This window comes from Corvus brachyrhynchos, unplaced genomic scaffold (genome assembly GCF_000691975.1).
Source record: "Corvus brachyrhynchos isolate BGI_N302 unplaced genomic scaffold, ASM69197v1 scaffold116, whole genome shotgun sequence".
NCBI classification, from domain to species: domain Eukaryota; kingdom Metazoa; phylum Chordata; class Aves; order Passeriformes; family Corvidae; genus Corvus; species Corvus brachyrhynchos.
Window position 1 is genome coordinate 7262681 of NW_008240221.1, and position 23722 is coordinate 7286402.

At 38.4% G+C, this 23722-nt stretch overlaps 1 protein-coding gene across 1 annotated transcript in view; it reads right to left on the reverse strand.

Moving 5' to 3' along the window:
* The window catches only part of NBAS (neuroblastoma amplified sequence), a 162236-nt gene that overhangs the window by 54185 nt on the left and 84329 nt on the right, over nucleotides 1–23722 (reverse strand). Inside the window, 4 exon segments of the mRNA XM_008641788.2 lie at nucleotides 5757–6091; nucleotides 8048–8298; nucleotides 11527–11637; nucleotides 13314–13543. Coding sequence (XP_008640010.1) covers nucleotides 5757–6091; nucleotides 8048–8298; nucleotides 11527–11637; nucleotides 13314–13543 — 927 coding nt within the window.

Consider the following 23722-nt stretch of genomic DNA (forward strand, 5'->3'; position numbering starts at 1 on the left):
AAAAGCAAAAAAGAAAAGAAAATGGTCAAAAGAGTATTACTGACTCAGAGAAAATAAGTCAACCTTTCAACTAAAATCACTAAGTTGCAAGAGAATTTCTTTTTAATCAGAATTTGGAAAAGAAGTTATTAAAGATGGAATGTTAAACAAAAAAATGTCATCAGCTGTTGTCTGAAGGAATGTGGCCGAGTCTACAGAAGGCTGCAAGAAAGTACCCATGTAAGGAAAATTTCAGCTTCTCTTTCTCTACAGAAGACCTGACTGATGATACCACTGCTTTATACTCTGCTTTTCCTATCTGATGCTGTAGCCTTTTCTTCCTAATCAACATATTGTGCCAATCTACATTTGTAGTGTATAATAATGAAAACACAGTGATTAAAAAAGATTGTTTTCAGTTGTGTTTTTGTTGTGCTTTTGTTGTGCTAGGCTTTTTTTGGTTGATCAAAAAACCATCAGGGCAATGACCTATGAGCTCTGAAACAGATGGCTCTTTGAAGACATAACCAGCTCTCTGACACAATGAACAAAATGCTGGCAATGAAGGAATAATAAAAAAATTAAATCCACAAATTATCTAAAATGCTTCACAAAGATCACAGAAACAGGAACAAATGGGAAATCATCACAACAAAAAGCTGGTATGATCATTGCTATAATTAAGAATCTATGACATCAGTATTATTTAAAAGCAAACAGAGCTGCTGGGAAAAAAGGTGACAGATTCAAAACGCATGCAAAAATATATGCAGTCATTCCAATGAATATCTGGAATTTCTCCCATACAGGAAGCAATCTGTTCCATACACGCAAATAGCCTATTCTTAACACTATTGAGGTAGAATGACTTATTATTTAGTCAGAAAGACTTAAATAGTTATACAGAGTTAAAAGCATTTCTGACTAGAAGTGCCACAAGCAGGAACCTTCTCAACTGCTTGCAGCAGCAAGCCTCTGTGGTCAAGGGATCAATACTTCAGTCCTTCAATGTGTGAGGAAGGTACTGACAAAGACTTAAGGTCTTTGCCTGTTTCATTTACCACAAACACAAAAAAAAAAAATGGCATCAATCTTTACCTTCTTCAACTACATTAACCATGTTACTTTGAGTCTATGATTTACTGAAGTCCCACTATGATGCATCACTCAGTTCCCACCACACAATGTCACCCTTCCATGAACCCTTAGGACCTGGGAACTGAATCTCATCTTCCAGGTGGTAACTCATTTCGACTGATTGCAAGAAACATGGGACAAAAGAATCTCTGGCCTCTTAGAGCTGAAAGTACCTAAAACTGCATCACATCCTGAACTACAGTCAGTGTAACAATGTTAGTTGCCTTTTCATAAATGCAAACTCCTCGTCCATTTCTCCAATTTAGACATTTTCTCAATCCCTTTGCCCAGTCAAGCACTGCTCATTCATCCACCTTCTCATTCAGTCACTGCTGGCCCAATTCATGAGAAAGCTAAAACAAAGAGGATGCGGAAGGAAAGACGTGACTAAGAGGGCCCCTGTCAAAGCCTATCACATTCCTGTCTTTCTCAGGAAGAACAAGAAGTTGCAGAAGCCAGCACTAAACCCCTGTGTTTTCATTCCCTTTTGCATAATTACACATTCGGCTCCTGGGTTCTCTGCCATATCCAAGTGACACACAAGTAGAAACAGCTGCCTACTGCTTTGCTGGCCCATCCCTGCCTCCCCTTACTTCTACTGACATACTGAACAGCAGGAGACATTCTGATGTCTGTTTTTTAAGTTCCTGCATGGTGACAACAGCAATGGTACCTCTGAAGCTGAACTCATGTAGCCTACACTGCTATGTAGCCAACGTCCCACTGCCCCTTAGCACTTGAGACTTTTCTCAATTGTTTCTGACCAAAAGGGGTTTTTCAATGGAGATACTGTTCCACAAGAATAACAGTGGAGTGCATCTCATCATCTCCCTGACTACTCTCTCTCTCCTTTCCCACCTTCCCCTTCTGACATTTTGAAAGAGTGGAAGAGAGCTGAGAGGGCATGCAACATTTGGTTTTTGGGGTTTTTTGCCAATACACCTCTCACCACTCCTAAAAAACCCACTTCACTATCTCACTGTAAGCTTCCTCTCAAATTTCCTCTATGTGAGAAAGCTCAGTTGTCTCCATGACAGCACAAATTATTTCTTGATAATGACTATGGTTTTTTGCATTCTGACTAAGAATCAGCACTTCTGTGAAATACCTAAATGTGCATCTGTTACAGGAATAGGAAACTGATATAATAAAGTATTTGGCCATAGAACTGGGCTGGGAAGAAAGCACTGAATTAGAGATTAAAAGAGTGAGCACATGACCAAGGCAGCGTCAAAACACTTATGATTTAAGTAACAGGTGCAAGCCAAAAGGCAGCTTTTATGTATGAAGCATTTTTCAGATGAAAGGTAGAGAAAAGAGACCTCAGAGATAAGTTTCCAGCGTCTACGATGACAATTTCTCATTGTACAATTCTACTTGAAAAGGATCAGTAAAGTCAGTATTTCCTTCTCATCTTTAGACAAGTCATGACCTTGCTACCTCAGTCCAGGGTCAAGTCTTGCAATTAAAATCTCAGGACAAACCTCAATCTTTGCTCATAAGCATGAAAAAGTAACATTATGAGATGAGATAAAAGGGATCAAAACACCTAAGCCAAGACAGTAGTTCTGATAAAAAGGCTTCAGAGACAGCTGATGGACCTAGAGATAAACATTTTGTTCTACTGTGACAGTCAGATCACAGCACAAATTTTGTGCTGACAAAGCTTCTTATCTTCCCATTTTTTTCACCAAATTCTGTTATAGATACAAGTTAGATGGGTTCTAATAACCCTATACTAATATTGTGGGAACATTAAAACAGTAATTAAAGAGGGAAAAAACCTGAAATTTACCTCATTAAACATGGTGAATAAATATCTCAGAAAAATTGTCACAAATCAAACTAAAGAAGATACACACAAAACGCCCTGAAGAACACTTTCTCTATCACCTTTTCATTTCAGATAAAGTTAGTGAAGATCTCCAGATCTTTTAATAAGGCAATTATCTACAAAATCTCATTTCTCTTTTGTGCATCACAGTAAAGATACGTAAGAAACCATGGGTAAAAGTTTATGCTAGAAATATCCTTGCAAGTAGGTTTCACTGGGCAAAAAGAAACTCCAGATCTGGTAAGATATGTTACACACATAAAAGTACGTTCTTTCAAAACCACGCTTTCAGCCAGATGGAGATTACGACAGATTATAATTTATATTATTACGCTGCTTAGAGACCACATGCATTGGGCCAGAATACTTTCTCTGTGGAACATCTTAGTCTGCATGCAAAAGCCTGGTACTAAGCACAAGCCTGTGGAACAATGAATTTTAGGATGAGCACAAATAAATAAATACAACCACCACAATATCTGGTGGACGGACAACACAATGGCACAGGCAATCCAGGAGGTTCCTGGAATGCACTCATGACAACGTCCTTCTCCAAGTGATGCCAGAACCAACTAGGAGAGGTGCTATGCTGGAACTTGTTCTCACCAACAAGGGCGGGCTGGAGGGGAGTGTGAAGCTCAAGAGCAGACTGAGCTGCAGTGGCCATGAAAATCCTTAGTGCAGCAAGGACGGTACACAGCAAGTTCCCCATAGCGGTGCAGGTGGCTGCAGCTACTCTTTGTCCTGAGGAGAACTCAGACAACCAGCTGTGGTGGTCAGTCACGGTGAGAACCCATGATTCCCTTGTTTTGCCTTTCGCATGTTTTCCCCTGATTGGGTAATACTTTGTTGTCTTGCTTTATGTATGAAGTTATGTATATTCATTTTCCTTCTTTAATATGGATTAGTTCTAGAAAGTTCTTGGTTCCTCAACACCCCATTGAATCCTTCCCTGAGTCCCTCCTATGTGTTGTTCCCATTGGTTCCTTTCCTGTCAATCCCACCTGCTTGTCTCTATCCCATTGGCTGAGATCCCTTCCCCCACCTATTCCGTACCCAGTATAAGATCCCTGGACCCTCCCACCAATTGGCCTCTTCATCTGTGTCATGTCAGAGGAATAAACCTGTGTGGAATAGTTACGGAGAGTCCCCTCTCTTTACTCCTTTGCCTTCGCCTGCGTGCCTGCTTAACAGCGACAGGAAGATCCAGCCCCTTTTGGATGAGGAGCTCTGCCCCATTTTCATTGTGTGTTGGGCACTGAGTGCCGCCTTCCAGATGGGTTTCAGTGTTGACCTCCGGGCTTCTTTGTGTCGGTACGCAAGGGGTAAAACCCCCTTCTGCCAGCTCCCAGTGGCTGAAAACCCCTCCAGTTCACTACTCTGGACTTCAGGAGAGCAGACTCTGGCATCTTCAGGGATTTGCCTGGTAGAGTACCATGGGATAAGCAAAGAGGGACCCAAGAATGCTGGCTGATATTGAAGGATTGCCTCCTCCAAGGTCAGGAGTAAGGTATACCAAGAAACAAGATGTCGGGAAAAACGCTAGGAGGCCTGCACGGATGCACAAGGAGCTCCTGGAAAAGACTCCAAACACCAAAAAGAAAGCCTACAGAGGGTGGAAGAAAGGACAGGTACCCTGTGAGGCAGACGGAGGAACTGTCTGAGCATCCAGGCATTGGTTAGGAAAGCTCAAGCACTGCTAGAACTAAATCTTACCAGGAACCCCAAGGGCTACAAGAAAAGCTTCTGTAGGTGTATTGGTGATAAAAGCAAGCTTCACTAAGGGCATATCATGCCTGACAAATCTGGTGGCCTTCTATGACAGGGTTGCAGAATTGGTGGATGAAGACAGAGCAACTGGCGTCATATTCCTGGATTGGTGCGAAGCATTTGACACTGTTCGACATGAAATACAAACTGGAGAGATGGATATGACAGATGGACCACTTAGTGGATAAAGAATTGGCTGGCTTGGCTGCGTGCAGGGAGCTGCATTAAGGGCTCAGTGTTCAAATGGAGAGCTGACAAGTGGCATTCTTCAGGGGTAGGTATTGGGACTGGCACTGTTTAACATCTATGTCAAAGACAGGGACAGTGGGACTGACTGAGCCCAGAGAAGACCACAAAGATACTCAGAGAGCTGGAGCCACCTCTCCTATGAAGACAGTCTGAGAGAGTTGGGACTGTTCAGTAAAGAGAGGAGAAGGCTCTGGGAAGACCTCAGAGCAGCCCTCAAGCACCTGAAGGAGTCCTGCATGAGGGCTTTCCAAAGGGCATGTAGTGGTAGGACAAGGGGGATGGCTTTAAATGAAAGAGGGAGGTTTATATATATTATAAAGTATTATGTAGATTAGATTACCGGTATATGTAGATTATATATATATGTGCCCTAGATTATAGGTATATATAGATTAGATAAATGGAAGAAATGCAGAAACCCACCATGGCAAGGAGGATGGAACCAGATGGTCTTTAAGGTCTCTTCCAACCCAAACCACTCTAGGACTCTATGAAATACACAGTATCTTAGTCTCTGTTGAATAAGAACACAGGGACTTTGGGGTTCCATCAAAACTCACATATCCACAGAGCTAACTCCCCTAACTGAATAAAAATCCCCCTTTTTTTATACTGGCAATCATAAAAAGAAGAGGTTGGCACAGCAAGGTAGGCTTACAAATTTATCTTTAAATACTGCAAAATGAAAAATAAAACATTTACTAAGACTTTCTTCTTGATACTGTATTGAACTCATATCCTATATGCTTCACATGAGGACTAAAATTCTTAAAACATATCTGCTTACCTTTGTGACAGCTTCAGAAGAAAAAGTAATTTCATCCATGAAAGTAACAACATCATCTGGATCAAGTCTATCAAAGTATTTCGAACACATATCATATGCATGTAGCCACTCATCCATAGTTTCTGGTATTTTTTTAATGAGATGGTGATCGCCATTCCAAAAAAGTTTTTGCAACCACACAGCGTAAATAGAACTTGGTGACAGCATGCCACCATCTTTTTTAGGAATTCTGGGAGCCAGTTTGGAAATAGATAAGATATTTTGACTTGTAAGGATGGGCTCCAGTGTTTCCAGAGGGTTTTCATTTTCATCTGTTAGTTTTTTGTAATTAAGACCTAGTGACAGAGGGAGAAAGAGGTAAAAGTTACTCATAATTAAAACTACTTACACTCCACAATTACACATTAAACAATGAATACACCAGTATCAGCAAAACTAAAAAGACTCTAGCCCATCACCTTTTACAAACATATATACTGACAGACTGGGATTTTACGATGTCCTGGTGCATGTGAAATCTGTCAATCCATGGCAAATATTTTAACATTATGTATCAATCCAACAAGGGGGAATGGGTTTACACTGAAAGAAGGTAGATTTAGATTAGATATATGGAAGACATCCTTCACTGTGAGGGTGGTGAGTCACTGGAACAGGCTGCCCAGAGAAGTTGTGGCTGCTCCATCCCTGGAATTGTTAATTGTTCAAGGCCAGACTGGATGGGGCTCTGAGCAACCTGGTCTAGTGGAAGGTGTCCCTGTCCATGGCAGGAGATTTGGAACTGGATGATCTCTAAAGTCCGTTCCAACCCCAGTTGTTCTGTGATTCTATGACAAAACCTAAAAAAAGCAGATTCTCAAAGAAGCAAGAACATACATATAGTATATAGAATCAGGCTAGAACTTAAATATAAACCCTAGAAAATCTCATGCAAGTCAAGGCATAAATCTTCACTAATTTAAAATATATTCTGATCATGGAACAGCTGGTACTTACCACTTAGCAAAAATTGCAAGGCACTAACTACAAATAAACTAAATAAGGTCAGCTAGACATAGGACATGTAGATCCATTTACATCAATATTCATATAATCAAGAGTCATGTTACTACTCTGGTTCCTAGAGGAAGAACATCCTTGCAAATTAATCTAGCAAAACCAAAAGTATTTCTATCAATGATACTATTTTATTTTCTTTGCATATAATTCCTAAGATAACTGACTTCTATTGCCATGTTCTTATTCATATACTTCAAGCCTACAACCTCTACAAACACTTAGACGTTGTTCCTTGACTCCTATCTCTAAACTATGCTGAACACTGAGAATTTTGATTGGGGGTGTAATACAAAGATTTAATTTTTTACCACACAAACTGACTAATTAATGTCTGACATATAGTCCCAGGACATTTTCTTTACTAGCTTTGAAGGTAAATAGTAACTTCTTGGCTGAATTTTCTTTGGCAAGCATCACAGAACTTGAGTGTTGAATAACATCAGTAAGAACTGAAGGTTATCCCTCCTCTCCAAAAAAATTATTGACTTTTTTCTTATTGCAATACATGAATTCATATGCACTATCTCTTTAAACTCTGTGGCACAGTTAGTGTACAATACACATGAGGTTCCAATGTTGAACAATTAATTCATCCCCATAGGAGGTAATGCCATACAATGTGTATTTTTCATTCTGAAACTGGATTTGGAGTTGTACAACTAAAATTCAAGATAGTACCCAACTAACAAGCAAATTGAAAGTAGTATTCAAAATTTCAGAGTCCTTAGCAGCAGTGTATTTTACAGTAATTGTCTGAAAATGTAGGACTACAAACAATGCTGTAATTCTGGAAAGGCAAAAGGTGACATCAAGGGTAAAACACAACATAAAATTATCCTCTTTAAGACAAACAAACACACAAAACGCATAACGTCCCTAATATATTCTTTAATTCAGACTCTTGAAAGGTAAATTGTCTTAAGTCCTTGGAGAATATTCATGTTAAACTTGTAGTGTTAAAAATCATACTCTAGGAACTTGATACTTCTCATTTAAACTTGCATCACTAAGAGAAACCTGTTCTTAACTAGTTTGTTCTTGCTGTGATCAAATATATTTTCAGTAAAACAAAGAGAAGGAACTTACACCTATATTAACTGTATTCATCTCCTATGCTCACAGAAAAAAACAATTACCTGGAAAACATAAACTATCTAAGGATAATCATGTCAATACTTACATAACAGAACAATAAATACAGCAACGAAGAAAATGAACAGGTACTTTCCTACCTGGTGCAACTGCTTTGAATTTTTTCAGGAGTCGGATGTGAGTTTCAGGTTTAAGAGTATGATTTACCACTTCTGAGCAACCACAGTTTTCCAGGAGTGTAAAATAGTAAAGCAACCGCTGGTGATCCTGGCCTTCAATACTTGGGTAAACATATTTAACCATGTGTTCATGGAAGGTTTCAGGACTGGTTTTCAAAGTCTCAAACAGACCAAGACTTTGTGCTCTTTCTTCTATTTCCAGTGTCGATAACCTGTGTTTAGAAATAACTTTTACTTAAAGGCCTGGATGTGCCATGAAAGACTCTTACAGGTGCACACCTGGGAGACAGGACAATCCTTTCCTCTCTTTAAGGTCCCGCTCACAAATATTTAGATAATTGTATGCTCTATAAACAAAAGCTAAGCAACTCTTATTTCCTGATCCTGTTATCTGTTGACTTGGATTGACATGCAGATTAAGGGTTACGAATACTGAAGTGGAATTCAAAGCAGGATTTCACATCTGTGAGTATAGCTATATGTAAAAGGAAACATACATCCAAGGTATGTGTAAAGGAAGACTTTATTAAGCAAACCAACCAACCACTTGTGGCTGAATGATGCTCAAAGATCCTATTGCCCAGTTAGAAGTTTTCCCAATCCATTACATTCTATTTTCTGTAGTTGATGAGTACCTGTGCATACCTTGAGAGATATTATCACTGAAAATTGGCTCTTGCCCAGCAATTAATCTATTTGACACTATTATTCATGCTTAGGACACTTTGACACTTTCCCACATTGCTTCTCAAATTGTCATCCACGAAAGCTTATGAAAATATCAGCAAGCTTTGGGTTGATCTCAGTCAGTCCCACTGCTTCAGGAAATTCTTTCCTGAATCTTTTGAAAAGAATACATTAGCTCTTTCACAGTATGAGTTCAGACATCTCCAGCCGACTACATAAAAGATAATCACTCCTTTTTCCCTCAGCTGGGAGAAAAATGAGTGCATATCATCTTAAGTTTATATCTTTCTCAACTTAAAGATTTACCTAAATCTGACGAAAGAAGTAACCTACAGATGGTTCCTACCTCATGTCTCCCCAGAGTCCAATCATATGGCACGTTAGATAGTACATTTCATTTGGAAATCTGATGTCTTCTAATACCACTTGATTTTTCCTCTACCTTTAAAACTGATGAAATTAGAATTTCATCATTTTTCCCCCCAAGTATACATGCTATAAGTTAGTGTTTCTCTTTAATATCCAAGTAAAATGCCTCTGTTTCATTCCTAAAGATGATCCTGTTACAGCAAATACCACAAACACAACCTTCTCAGTTTAAAAATTAACTGATTTCCTAGGGAGAATAAGATATTTTTGAGTTATTTTTATATCTACAACCTTCCCCAAGATTGTTACCCTTGCAAGCACTATTTTAATTCTATACATCCTTCTTATTTGTTCATTTTTCTACAATATGAATGAAAACAAGTATGGTATTAATGGAAATAAAGCACCATTCACTCTTCATATCAGGCAAAACAGAGACTTGGATCTGATGTATTTCAAGAGTGTGATCTGACTATTTTTTTTTGTGTTCATACCCAAAGTTCAAACTAAAGGCTAGTTGAGCATTATATTATATGAACAGGATTGGCAGATGTTTGCTGTGTTTTTAGGGCAGGGCTGATTGTGGATAGGAAGAGTTTATGGTGTTGTTCAGAGAGATTCTGGAGGTTCTGTGATAGGCAAACAATTTCATGTTGCTGAAATCATAAATTGCATTTTATACAGTTTTGATAATCAAATGTGATCAGATTCTTCAAAAGAGATAATAACATTTCTTTTTAATTTTTAAAAAATGTCATTCTGAATGATTTTTCAGACTCATATTCCACAAAAAACCATGTAATATTTCTTTGTCATCAAGTAATCAAAGAAATAGTTAAAACAAACCATGTTAATACGAACTATGAAGCTCTTCTAAGCTTCTCCTTATGTAAAGTGGCTTATAGAAATACTGCGAATTTGGTTAAAGAGATTAAGTCTTAGAATAAACTTTTCAGTTCAGAATGAATGCATAATGAAACATGTATTATTAATGCCATAATCCCAAGATTAAAATATACTGTAATGGTCATATGCTGTCAATCAATTTTAAAATGAGATTATGATACAACAAAAGCATGCTCACCAGCATATTATGCTATTATACATCAATTTTCAAGACATTTTTGAATTTCACTAGGGAAAATATGGTTACTCTGTACTTCAGTGATTTCACCATTCTATGAATACTAACTCACGGAGGACAAGAACAAAGAAAATGATAGAAAACTGCTGCAAAACACTTTAGGTAATATTCTATTCCCAGAGAAGGCAGCTGGCTCTTTCACATTCACCCCGTTGTTGCCATGTTTATATCCTGTCTGTTTTGTTTTAAGCAGTAAATAATTTAGCAGCATCAAAATTTAGAGGAGACTTCTAGATGGCTTCTCTATTTTCTGGAGGAGGCAAAGAAAATCTCAGAACATTATTTCATCTTCTCCAGATAATTCACCAGGTTTTGTTTTTTAATCCTCATGTTTTATAAAATGTTTTAATCCTTTTAAATTAATAGTTAATGTTAAGAGAGGTACAAACACTGCTGCAAGCCAAAGGTGTTTTAAGAATTTAACACTCGAAACAAACCAAATTAATTTGATCATGTCTGACAGAACAGTAGAGAAGAACAGCTGCATTACACAGGGAGTTCTATATCACTGTCATCTGCATGTGCTATTCAGGCAAGTAGCTTGGTCTTCTATCAAATGGGTTTATTCATCTTTCAGTAGGCAAAAAGTGCCTGAGTGACAAGATGTCAGAGGTTAAAATAAATATATTAATTAACAAATAAAGGCCCCGGAGCCACCCTCCCCTTATGCCAGACCAGTGCCAGGTCTGGTCTGCCATAATCTTGTAGGCTAGAACAGTTTCAGTACAACATTCTTAAAAGAAAAAGCGTGCTTCTATCAAAAAATGAAGCTGAAATGAACAGATGCACAATGTGAATAGGAAGCTCCAATATATTTATTTCCTCTACTATTCTGTAGAATAGAGGTCAATAAATATCAAAACTCTTAAAAAATAGAGAAACTATCATGTTTCAGAACATATTACAAGGACTGTAGCAGTAACTACAAGAGAAGTTGCTACTGGAAGAGAGAACTAAATATTGAAAGTTGTGGAAACCTGCATACTGAAACAAAAGTCCTTGAGTACTATGAAGAACAATAAGACACATACGGACTTTTAACCTTGCCTGCAACACCAGTTTTCACAGCTGGTTACAGAAGCATTACGTGGAAAAGACAAAAATTCCCATACTATCCCAACACAAGACAAATGAACACACAACCCAAACTCCACCTCCAATATAATTCATTTCTGTCACACCTTAGCATTTATTTCTGTGTAACAGAATTGTATGTGCATTTGCAGAGGAGACAACTTACCCACTGTCAGTGAATAAAAATTCCAGATGGGTCATGTAAACTTCCCAAAGTGGAACACTGTATCGCTGAGCCAAAGAAATAGCAATTTTATAGACATTTTCTTCAAGTGTTCTGGTAGAGGAGAGACATGAAAGAAAAGTTATGTTAAGCCCTATGAGACATGACATGAAAATAAATCCTTACGTTAGAAAACTCAAGATTTCTTCTTTTTAATTTTTTTTTCATAAAACAAGAACATAGAAAAAACTTTAAATAAACATACATTAAGTGTGTCTTTCTGCATTTACTTATACTTGGTGCTCCATTTGAGAAAAAAAAAATAGAAGAAATAAACAAATGACAGAGATATTCCAAAGACAGGAACCTACTCCACCAAACACTCTGGTTCTCAGTGGCAGCTTCTATTCAACCCTGTGCTAAGGCAAAAATTTCAGTTTTCATTTCATTTCAATTACAAAGTGATGAGGGATGTAACTTGTCACAGTTAGGATTTATCTGATTTTGTTGCAATACATACAGTGTTTTAGCACAACTGGTATATAAATCCTCAAAGCTCTTTCTAGAAGTTCACAGACAGAAACACTCTTAGTATTTGTAGACTAAAAGGTGTGAAGGTGTCCAGCTCACTCTGTCCTAAAATATTAAAAAAATGCTTTTCTGTTATTGCATAATCCCTTTGACAAAACAATAGATGGACAACATGGTAAAATATGAAAGCCTAAAGTTAACTTCATACTGATTTTTACTAAGCCAGTATAGTATGGTTCAAATAGAGACGAATGGTTCTTGTTTTCAGGCTGGCATAGAAGCAATACTATTAAGGCTACTGCTGGGATTTTGGGGTTTTGGTTTCAGTTTGGTTGGGTTGGGTTTTTTCTCTTCAGGATAATTCCAAGAAAAACACTATCTGTGTGTAATTACTTCCTAATAGGCCTGTCATGAACAACTTCTTTAAAATGTATTTAATGTGAATACACGAGGTGGCTCTACTTGAGCAGGGACGTTGGGCAAGATGACCCCCAGAAGCCCCTTCAAAGCTCAACCATTCTGCGATTCAGTGAAAGAGGAAGATGGTATGAATGGTTTAGCTGCAAAATAATCCAGTCAATCATACAAATCTGGAGTGGCTCTTGGAACTAATGGTATGCATTCCTCCTGGAATTTTATAAGCTATACCACAATCCTCCCTTCCTGTCTAAAAGTGGCATGCAGTGGCACCCTAAGGCAATGGTGGTTTAAGGAAATGATACCATATAAATGAAGAACAATAATTAGCAATTTATTCATTGCCAAGATAACAACAAAAACAAGCAGCTGTTGCACAATGAAAAGCTGAAAAAAATTGTCCATTACCTCGCAAACGATCTTCTAACATTTTTATTTACACACCCCTTTTCATGCCCAGCCCTGACTGTCTGTCACTCTTCGCCTGAGGACTGCCAAAGGAGTCCTCACTGAAAGCTCCAGCATAGGCACACTTTGTATGTATTTTGTTGGTGTTTCACCAAGACTGGTGCAAAACCTATACCCTAATATTAGCAGAGAGTAAATGAAGGGTTATGGATTCAATTAGAAGTTACAGATCCATTTATTTGAGCAACATTTCATTTAAGTAGAGCAGATACATAGAAAAAGCTCCAACTGTAGCAGCATTACAGTGTAAAACTGTAAAGCAAGTAAATTATCTTTCTAAAGGTCAGCACTACTTTCAATTTACTCTTCTAATTTAAAGCTTAAAGCTATTCCATTCTAAAATAGAGAAAACAAACCTAATAGACGTTACTTACTCTGCCAATCCTAGTATTGTTTCTCTCTTGTACTGTGCATCTGCTGTAAATCTCTGCACATCCACTCCTTTGCCAAGCCCTTGCAGAGTCTTAGCTTGAGTTAAGTCCATTAGTCGTTCATTGTAGTAATGCAGCTGATTTATCCAACTGGAGACTTCTTGAGGCCAGTCTGCATGGGCATACTGAGTAACATGCCTTGTGACCATCTGAATCACCTTCCTTGGATCAGCCTGCAAAAATAATTGACAACAAACTAAAAAAAAACCCATAAATTCTGAACAAAATTTATCAATATATAATTGACCCCTGTGTTCAGAACTAGGAGATTTGTTTCCATTTCTGAGAAATTTTAAGTAAACAGAATTTAACATTTTCTGTAAGGCCTATTTACTGTAATATTATCATTTATCCTTTCGGAATGTTTTAGTCTATTCCATATGATACAAGTATTTAAAAAAAACAAACACACCTCACCAAATTAATAGTAACAAGTGTTTCACTATGACTGAATTTGTTTTTAAATTCCTTGTTTTTATTTACACTAAACTAGGCAACTGATTGGTCAAACACTGAAATCAAAGAAAAGTTACTGAATTTCTGATATAATTCTATTATACAGAATTGAAAAGAGGAACAGCTTTTACATGTTGAGCACTGATACTTTCAAAGAAGTATTGCAGGATCCACAAATTACACAAGGCATTACCTAGTCCCTGAATCTTCAAAGAATTAAATATTGATCATCTATGGACTACAGCAACCTTAGTTTTGAAAATACCTTAATCACAAATAAAACTTATTTCTCTGTGTTAGAAATTACAAAGCAAGTGCATCTCTTATAAACCATTAACTTCTGTAGTCAAAAACCCTCATAGCAAAGCAACAATTGAGATCACAAAGCATGAAAAATGAATGCATGTACTGTGGAGTGTTCCAAACTATCTCAAGATCTGGACAGTGGCTATGTCTAGGCACCTCCACTTGACCAGAGCTGTGTGTAATATGTAAACACTTGGCTTACTCAATACCTTGATTTCTCTCTTCCATGAAAAATGAGGCCACCAGCAGCTCAATGCCAAAAGGAAGCACTGTGACTTCTGTGTGGCTTCCACTGAGGAAGGAGGACCTCCAGAAGAGCCACCAAAAATACGTGGGGATGCCAGTGTAGTTGAAATATTTTGTAAAAGAAACAGCTGATTTAACTGCTGTGATCTCAAAAATGTTGAGTGTACCAGAGCAGTACACTATGGTTTTTTACTACAGAATTATTCTGCTACATTAGAAGAAAAACTGTGAACATTAACTAGAGTGCACAGCTGGGTAAAACATGCACCTAAGTTTAAACCTTAAGGCATGCTTTTTTTTTTCCATGACTTGTTGGTCATTCTAAATTGATTTTTTTTTTCAAGTCTTAATTGACAGGCTGCTCACCAAGTCACATTAAATGCTAAAGGGCATCCTTTTTCCTCTCCCCATGATACACTTCCAAAGCCCTCCGAACATTGCCAACTCATTGGTTTTATAAACAAAGTCAGTACTTCTTTCAAGGCTGCTTAGGAGATTGGGAACAGAATAATAAAACCTCATAAAAAGAGACAGGCAAGCAGAGCAGTGCCTCTACAACACAATTATATCAGCTGGAAAGCCATCCACTGCTTATTATGTACCCTGGTATCTCATTTTATGTGATACACTAGAAAACAGAGCATGGAGACAGCGAAAGTCAGACCAAGACAAGGAAACATGTTTAACATAACTGCCTAAAACCTCCAGTCCACTGAGAAAGCCAGGTTCCTCTGACAACCTATGAGAATAAATTTGCTCTCTATTGTTAGGTTTCCACTCTCTCACATTAAGTCCCCATTTGTTATATCTCCATGAAATCGCTTGTGTGTAATCTTCCATGCTGCCTGTTTGTAGTCCCAAGGAACACCTTATTTGGAAATAATGTCTTGGGGTCTATTGATCTAACTAATGACAGACTTAGAATAAAAGAACCATACCCTGTATGAATACCCATGTATATATAGCCACACGTATATAATGCAAAATAAAGGTGCAGACACTTCAGTCTAGAAGATAAAAGTTATACATTTAGATTAAGAAAACACAACTGAAGTTTTTTTACTGCAAGCTATTGCCAAAGATTGTCTTATTTTCTTTGCCACCAGAAATCTTTCAATCAAGCGTTATCCTCTTATCTCTTAAAAAACCTATGGCCCAAACTATCACAGCATATGAATCCAAAATTAGTTTAGAGAAATCCCAAAGTCTTCTGTTTGGTATCAAGCTGCAGAGAGCTTTTATGTCATAATTTTAAGTATTCATTTCCTTAATATCTTCACATGTTTAATAATACATATCTTTTAGAAGACATGCAAAACGATTTCTACCTCCATTAGATATCTAATTCAATTAGGCATGATTCTTGTTATAACAAACAGTAACAGAGACAAATCAATACAGCTGTATCGCCAGTTTTCAAAAAACGTTTTAACAGTTTTTAATTGAAAAGACCATAACAACTAGCTAGTCATAGTACCTGGCCATGAAGAAAATCAGCAAAATCAGTCAAGTCTGAATCTTACTGCAGCATTCACAGTTTGTAAATTCTAGGACTTTTTTCAAATTGTAATAGACAGCAATTTGTGTAAATACAAATTAATTTTGACAAGACCAGTAAGATGCCATATTCAACTTGTTCCCTTTCTAATGTTACCTGTCAAAAACCACACCAATAACCCCCAAACAGCTCCAACACATTTCTCTCTGTTGGTTTTTCAGAGTCCTTCAGACAGTTAGAAACTGTGCTTAGGTGTTCGACTCCCTGATTTGCCAGATAAATCTCCTCCAGTACTCCTAGACAGACTTTGAACAAAGCTTTCTCTCCTGTGATCGTTGAGAAAGGGCATTTTACATACATGCACAGTAAACATAGGGTAACTTTCCACAGAAGCCACAAGAGCTGACCCAAATGTATTACACCCTTAACTCAGAAGCCTCCACAGCTTTGCCAAGGGAAATCCCTCAGGAACACCTCCCAATGCATTTTACTCATCTAGTGGGCTAACATTATATTTGTGTTGACATAGGCCTTATTTAGGAATTAAGAAAAAAAAAAATTAAAAATGGAGAGAAAGGAAAAAGCACACATCACTTTAGCAGAAAGCTAATTTAATTTCATGCTATTAGGTGTGATTTACCCAGCAGAGATCAGGTATCTATCCCTATTGCCCCACTGGTCATTACCAATAAGCCTCAGCTGGGATTCAGCGTCCACCTAAGTACATCTTTTAGAGCAGCTATTTCTCTTTGACCACCCTCTGGAAGTGACACCTGTGAAGCCCCTCAATCTGTGTGCCACTGTGACAGAATAAAAGCAACACTGGTTTTAAAAGGAGGTAGGAGGTTTTGATCTTAGAATGTCTTCACTCTTATGCCTGAATTAATCTTCAATTTATGGGGGTTTTCTTCCCGGCAAGTTGGTATGTCTTTTTTCCTCTTCCAATCTATTTAAGACTTAATTCACTCATACATGTCAGAAACAAATAACTAAAAAAAGTATGAGCTATTATGCTGTTCTTCTCCAGCTCAGGAAGTGGAAATGATTTTACAACTATGGTAATACTAATAAAAAAAATAAAAAAACAAAATAAAAAACGAAACACTCCACTGTGAACCCTTCAGCACTGAGATAATATTAGATCACTGTAAGGCTGTTTGGATTGCTTACTTCTTTTAAGACCAAGAATCCATCCAATTCTTAAAAAAAACTATATTATTCTTCTAATTTTTTTTTTAATGTAAATCATCTAGAGAGTGCAATACAGAAATGTTCAGAAAAACTGATCAGAAAAACTGCTTAGATCAGCAGAGGTCACTCCGCTCATCATCACCCCAAAGACAAAACTGACACTGTGGACCTTTCTGCATCGAGGTTACAAAGCATTTCCATCACCTTTGGAACTGTAATCCTTTGGCAATGGCCAAAAGCTGCAACTGCGGTCAGCCACAGAAATCCGAAGGGAAAGGCAGAGGACACGCTCCCTTGTGCCCAGATCCTTGCAACACCAGGTTTGTTTTACAACATTTTAAGAGATCCTAAGAAAGAAATCATGCTCCAGAGGGAGTTAGTTACATACACCAAGCAAAATCCTCATGGTTATCAAAACAAGGAGATGACAGCACATGAGCAAGGGAGACCAGAAAAAAAAACCTGCGCCAGACACAGTTTTCTTTGCCCCATTTCCCTGCCTCTGCAGCTGCTGCCCATCACCAGTGTAGCTGGGATCCAAACCACACCTCTAGAATGCATGCGTATTTCAGGAAGAAGAGGAGAGCTCCCCCTAATCCTTGTAGCAACTGCCACAGTCCCTGCTGCAAGAGATTCAATGTGCTACAAATTTGATGGAGGGGAAGGCAAGAAAAGAAGAATCAAGTGAAGCACATGAGACAATAATTTTCCGCACATACTGAAGCAGGAAAAAAGACTTACAGGAGTGAAATAGTTCACTCAGGAAGAAAAATCCTGAACATGCCTGCTCACTCAAGAAATATACTCCATCTCTCCACAGGACAGCTTTTCATTAATTAAATTGATGACACTTGTCTTCAAGTTATATTTTTGTCATGCTGTGAGTCAAGAGTACAGTAACTTAGATACAGCATCACATGAATTTGAGGTGGCCAACGTTCCATATCACAGCTGTCTCACATCTGATCCGCCCAAAGCAAAAGATAAAGCATATAGCTAAGATGGAAGACCAGAACATCTCAGAAATAAACCTTTACTATCACATCACTCAACTGCAAGGATACCTCAACATTATTGTCCTTTTGCTGCTGCAGCTGCATGTATTGTGTGACACCAGTTTTGTTCAGGATCAGCTTTCACAACCATTTTTTAAATGGGTATAGGAAGCAGCAGATCTCATCACTCACCAGTGAAACCATACCAGGTCAGTATGTAAGAATACCTACCAGAATGCCTTTTATAAGCTACAAGATGCATCAGGATCAAGTTGAACAAACTTATTTAAAAAATTAAGTAGAGAATCCATTGCTCAGCTCATCTCTATTATTAAACCTATGTGTCTTAATCAGTCAGACATTTAAACAATATTCTCTTTCAGATTTAAAATCTTAAATCATCCATCAGAAGTTTTTGTAACATACTTTAAGGTCTCAGCTATATTTAAGTATAATGGTTTTAAAGCCTACCCATACTCTTAAAAAAAATGCTTCTGACCACAGTATGATACATGGTACTGCAAACAAGATATTTCCTACTGTACTAAAAAATTTCTATCTGGATCATGTAGATCCATGTGTGTAGATCCAGAAGTGCCAGGAATGCAGCTGTGGACTCAAATTTCCTAGCCTCCCTTCCTACCTTTACCACAGATTTCATGCAGATTTCTCCGTTTTTCCAAGAACTGAATGTCTTAAAGTTTCATTTCAGATGCATGACTGTGTAAGAATTATACAGTCATGCATTATTATATATATATATTATGAATTATATAATCCTGGATTACAGCACTGCTGCAGGAATTAAAAAAAAAGCAAGAGGCTGCTGTTCAGTAATAAAACATAAAAGTGATTGGAAATGTTGTCCAGGCAGTTGTTTCTACAGTTACGTTAAGTGATTTGTGTTTGAAGAGTTGAACCAATTTGCTCTAGTGCTCTCTTCTCACAGAATCACAGAATGGTTTGGGTTGGAAGGGACCTCAGAGATCATCTTGTTCCAAGCCCCCCTGCCATGGGCAGGGACAACTTAAACTAGACCAGGTTTCTCAGGGCTCCATCCAACCTGGCTTTCAAGACTCCAGGGATAGGGTATCCATAGCTTCTCTAGGCAACCTGTTCCAGTACCTCACCACCCTCCCAGTGAAGAATTTCTTCCTTATATCTAATCTAAACCTACCCTCTTTCAGTGTAAAGCCATTCTCCCTCATCCAGTCACTTGTATATCCTGGACCTCTTGTAGCTCGTTCAGGTACTGGAAGGTGCTATGAGGTCTCTCCAGATCTTTCTCTTCTCCAGGCTGAACCTCAATTCTCTCAGACTTTCCTTGTAAAAGAGGTGCTCGAGCCTTCTCAGCATCTTGGTGGCCTCTCCTGGACTTGCTCCAACAGGTCCACGTCCTTTTTCCTACCTTTACCACAGATTTCATGCAGATTTCTCCGTTTTTCCAAGAACTGAATGTCTTAAAGTTTCATTTCAGATGCATGACTGTGTAAGAATTATACAGTCATGCATTATTATATATATATTATGAATTATATAATCCTGGATTACAGCACTGCTGCAGGAATTAAAAAAAAAGCAAGAGGCTGCTGTTCAGTAATAAAACATAAAAGTGATTGGAAATGTTGTCCAGGCAGTTGTTTCTACAGTTACGTTAAGTGATTTGTGTTTGAAGAGTTGAACCAATTTGCTCTAGTGCTCTCTTCTCACAGAATCACAGAATGGTTTGGGTTGGAAGGGACCTCAGAGATCATCTTGTTCCAAGCCCCCCTGCCATGGGCAGGGACAACTTAAACTAGACCAGGTTTCTCAGGGCTCCATCCAACCTGGCTTTCAAGACTCCAGGGATAGGGTATCCATAGCTTCTCTAGGCAACCTGTTCCAGTACCTCACCACCCTCCCAGTGAAGAATTTCTTCCTTATATCTAATCTAAACCTACCCTCTTTCAGTGTAAAGCCATTCTCCCTCATCCAGTCACTTGTATATCCTGGACCTCTTGTAGCTCGTTCAGGTACTGGAAGGTGCTATGAGGTCTCTCCAGATCTTTCTCTTCTCCAGGCTGAACCTCAATTCTCTCAGACTTTCCTTGTAAAAGAGGTGCTCGAGCCTTCTCAGCATCTTGGTGGCCTCTCCTGGACTTGCTCCAACAGGTCCACGTCCTTTTTTAGGTTGTGGGCCCCAGAGCTGGATGCAGCACTGCAGGTAGGGTCCCACCAAAGTGGAGGGGCAGAATCCCTTCCCTCACCTGCTGCCCACACTGCTTTTGATACAGCCCAGGACACAATTTGCTTTCTCAGCTGCAAGCACACATCTCTGGCTCATGTTGAGTTTCTCCTCAGAGAAACACTTTTTTGCTTTGATTTCTATCAGCTATTCCAACAAGAATGAGGAATAATTTGTCCCAAGAGTAAATGTTTTTATAGGTTTTTTTCTACCTTGTGTTCTCTTACAGATTTTCTGATTGCTAAGTCAGGTTTAGGGAGAAAAATCTCATCATTTCACCTGACAGCTCTTTTAGTAAAAACAACCCATGATATATAAAAGGTTAAAGTGTCAACTGAAAGAACATCTCTAAAAATAGAAAATTACTACATGGTTTTGAGTGAAGTGCCTACTAAATTCATAGCATAATTCATTTCCTATCTGCAGTCAGCATTACTCGCAGTAAATAAATGCCCTACTTTAGGTAATTATCCTAACCTTCTGCCTATCTCCCTTTTCTCTAAAAAAAAAAAAAAAAATCATTGTACTTTCTCTTTGAATAAATGATGCTATTGCCTGTTCTTTCAGAATGTGTCTTTAATCTTGACCTATATGGTAGCAGCTCTAGTCATATAAAGACGTTGGGACTGCTACTGTAAAACTCTACTGCAGTATTATGCAGTTTCAGTTTAAGTACAATACTGTTTCTTTTTAATTTGCACAGTTACTTGACTGGATACATGCAAATATTTCTATATCTTACTAATTTAAAGGTTGAAAACTAGATATCCCATGAACTACAAAACATTTAACTTCCTCTTCCCTGACAGTTATTAAAATGCCAAAAGTCAGCTATTTTTCATCCTAATCCAAGAGCACGGCTAGCACTTCTGAGAAGCATCACAGGTTTCTCAGTGACCACCTTATGTTATTGGGATGTACATTTTCATGAATAGCTTCCTGAGCTAAATACAGAGGCCAATCTAGCATTCAGCCTCAATTCTCCAAGAAGAAAAAAAAAACACCCACCAACCCAAACCAACCAACCCTACCTAACCCAACTAACACAACCACCAAAGAACCAAACCACTAAAGAACAAAGAGATGGAGAAACCTACTCTCTCACTCAATGAAAGTTAAGCAGTCTGAAAAGTAACCTGTACTGCCAACTCAGATGAATAAAATTTTGCTAAAATGCTCTTTATTATTAGATGATTAGCAAATTTCAAGCAGGCTGCCTGCAAAACTCATGATGCTCACTGACTGGAAAAAACAGTTACAGAAGCATGGAGAAGGAATGTAAAAGAGGAGATAAAGCTGCTTGATTAGGGTAAGACTGCTTCATAAGCTGCTGGTCACCTTTGTACTGCTTCCCAGAGAGGAACAAAACCGTTCCCAAGAAGGAAAAGCATTAGCACTTATCCCAGCTATCTCCCTCACATCAAAAACCACAACCATGTCCCCAGAGAAAGATGGGCAAGCTAAACCTCAACCCTCTGCTGAAATGAAAGGCTAGTTTGAAGATCCTCTTTTCTAAAAGAAAATTTCTGAAGAGCTGTCTAAAGCTTGCTCTGCTTTCAGAAGTAGGATTCGACAGAAGAGCTCACATAACCCTTGAGAAACAGCAATAAGCAAGACTGTAAGCATCTCACTTCATAAGTACACTTTATCTTGAAGAAATGAAACAGGGGGTTGGGGGCAGCACCAAACAACTATTTAAAAATAGATCTTTTCTCAGTCACCTACATACTATTTGGTCCCAACTAAGAATGGCAATACTTTGTCATGTTGTGTGCTTAACAAAGAAAGACAAGGATCTGTGAAACACTGACTTATCTGTATCAAACACACCTCAACCAAAAGAATCTAGTTATCACAATCTGCCTGCAATGTCCCTAATTGCTGAATTAGTATTTCAGGGATCATACCAGAAGATGGTCAAAACCAACCACAATGGTTGCTAGTTCAGGAGAGCTTACTTGAGCTTTACGCCTTTGGACACACCAGGATTGAGTGAGTTCTCCATTTTTGTTAGCTTAGATATTCACTCATTTAGAAAATGTGTGATTATGTGTTGAGACATCACTGAATAACTAGCAAATCCATGAGGGGAAGTCACAAAATATGACAAGCTAGAAAGAAAATTAAAAATGATAAAAAAATGCCTGGAAAGTGTTTTATAAAGAATGGTAAAGCTGAGAGTAAAAAGTTCTGAAAATTGCTCAAAATCAGGACACCAGCTAGAAAAGTGGCACGATCCCACAGAGAAGAGGTGTAGAAGGAGCACTCATGGGCAAGTCCATAGCAGTGGAAATAATGAGATCTTTGTGTCAGCCCTCACTGCTGAAGGTGTGGGGAGAGAGCTCAGAAGAGCCAGGTGAGTTAGAAGAATCTGGAAGGTGTCAGTTATATGCTTGCACACCATGACCAGCTGGCATTCATCCCTCAGTTCTGAAGGAACACAAACGTGAAATTATGTTAAACGGCAGGCCAAGGTGCATCAACAAACATTATTAAAAGTGACATGCCGGAGTGCAAGCTCCATCTGAAAAAAATAGGATGTAAAAGGAATCTTCATAGGCATTGTAGACCAGCAAGTCAAATGTGCATTCCCAGTAAGCCAGCAGACTATATAACAAATAATAAGACCCCTGAGCACTGAGAGATCAGAGGGAAAAGGTCAGCATGGACTCTGTAACGGGAAATCCACTCTTTACTGGCTGGAGGGCTATGAGGGCATCAAAGCGCACATGGACAAAGGGAACCTAATACACAAAAATTTTGCAAAATACTTTCACAAGTTTTCCCACTAAAGTCCAGCCAGGAAACTTAAGTGGCAAATGGATCAGAAGAATGGTCCTTTCATTAACTGAAATCTGGTGAAACGAGAGGTAGAAGCTTGGAGATCACCTTTCAGAAAGGGAAGTTCTGCAGGGGCAGGTTTTGAGACCACTTTTATTCAGAATCCATTACTGGTGATCTAAAGGAGGATTCTGATGATACTGAGGTCTTTGAATTCTCCCTACACCAGTTCTTAGTCTGCCAGATAGTCTCATTTGTGGTGCCTTCTGCCACTGCCCTCCTTTTCCCTGGTTCTCCTCTCCATCACAGACTCCACACACATGAAGGAAGATCAATGGGAGAGAGAAGAGTGCAAAATAAATTCAAGGAATTATACATTAATCTCTTCCAGTTTTGCTTTTCTATCAGGTATGCGCTGGACTTTGAAACAGAAGCATACATCAAATGATACAGATTCACCCTCAAGTATTAATGAATAATAGTATCTGAACATGTATAAGTAAGCAGCATGGTATATAAAATGATAAGAAGTATTAGGCATAAACAGCAGCATGAAAGGGAAGTGGAGCAACCCAAAGAGCAGCAAAGACACTTGAACTCGATGCAGAACATACAGCAGAAAATTCAAACAGTAAAGCAAAAGGGAAAAATTATA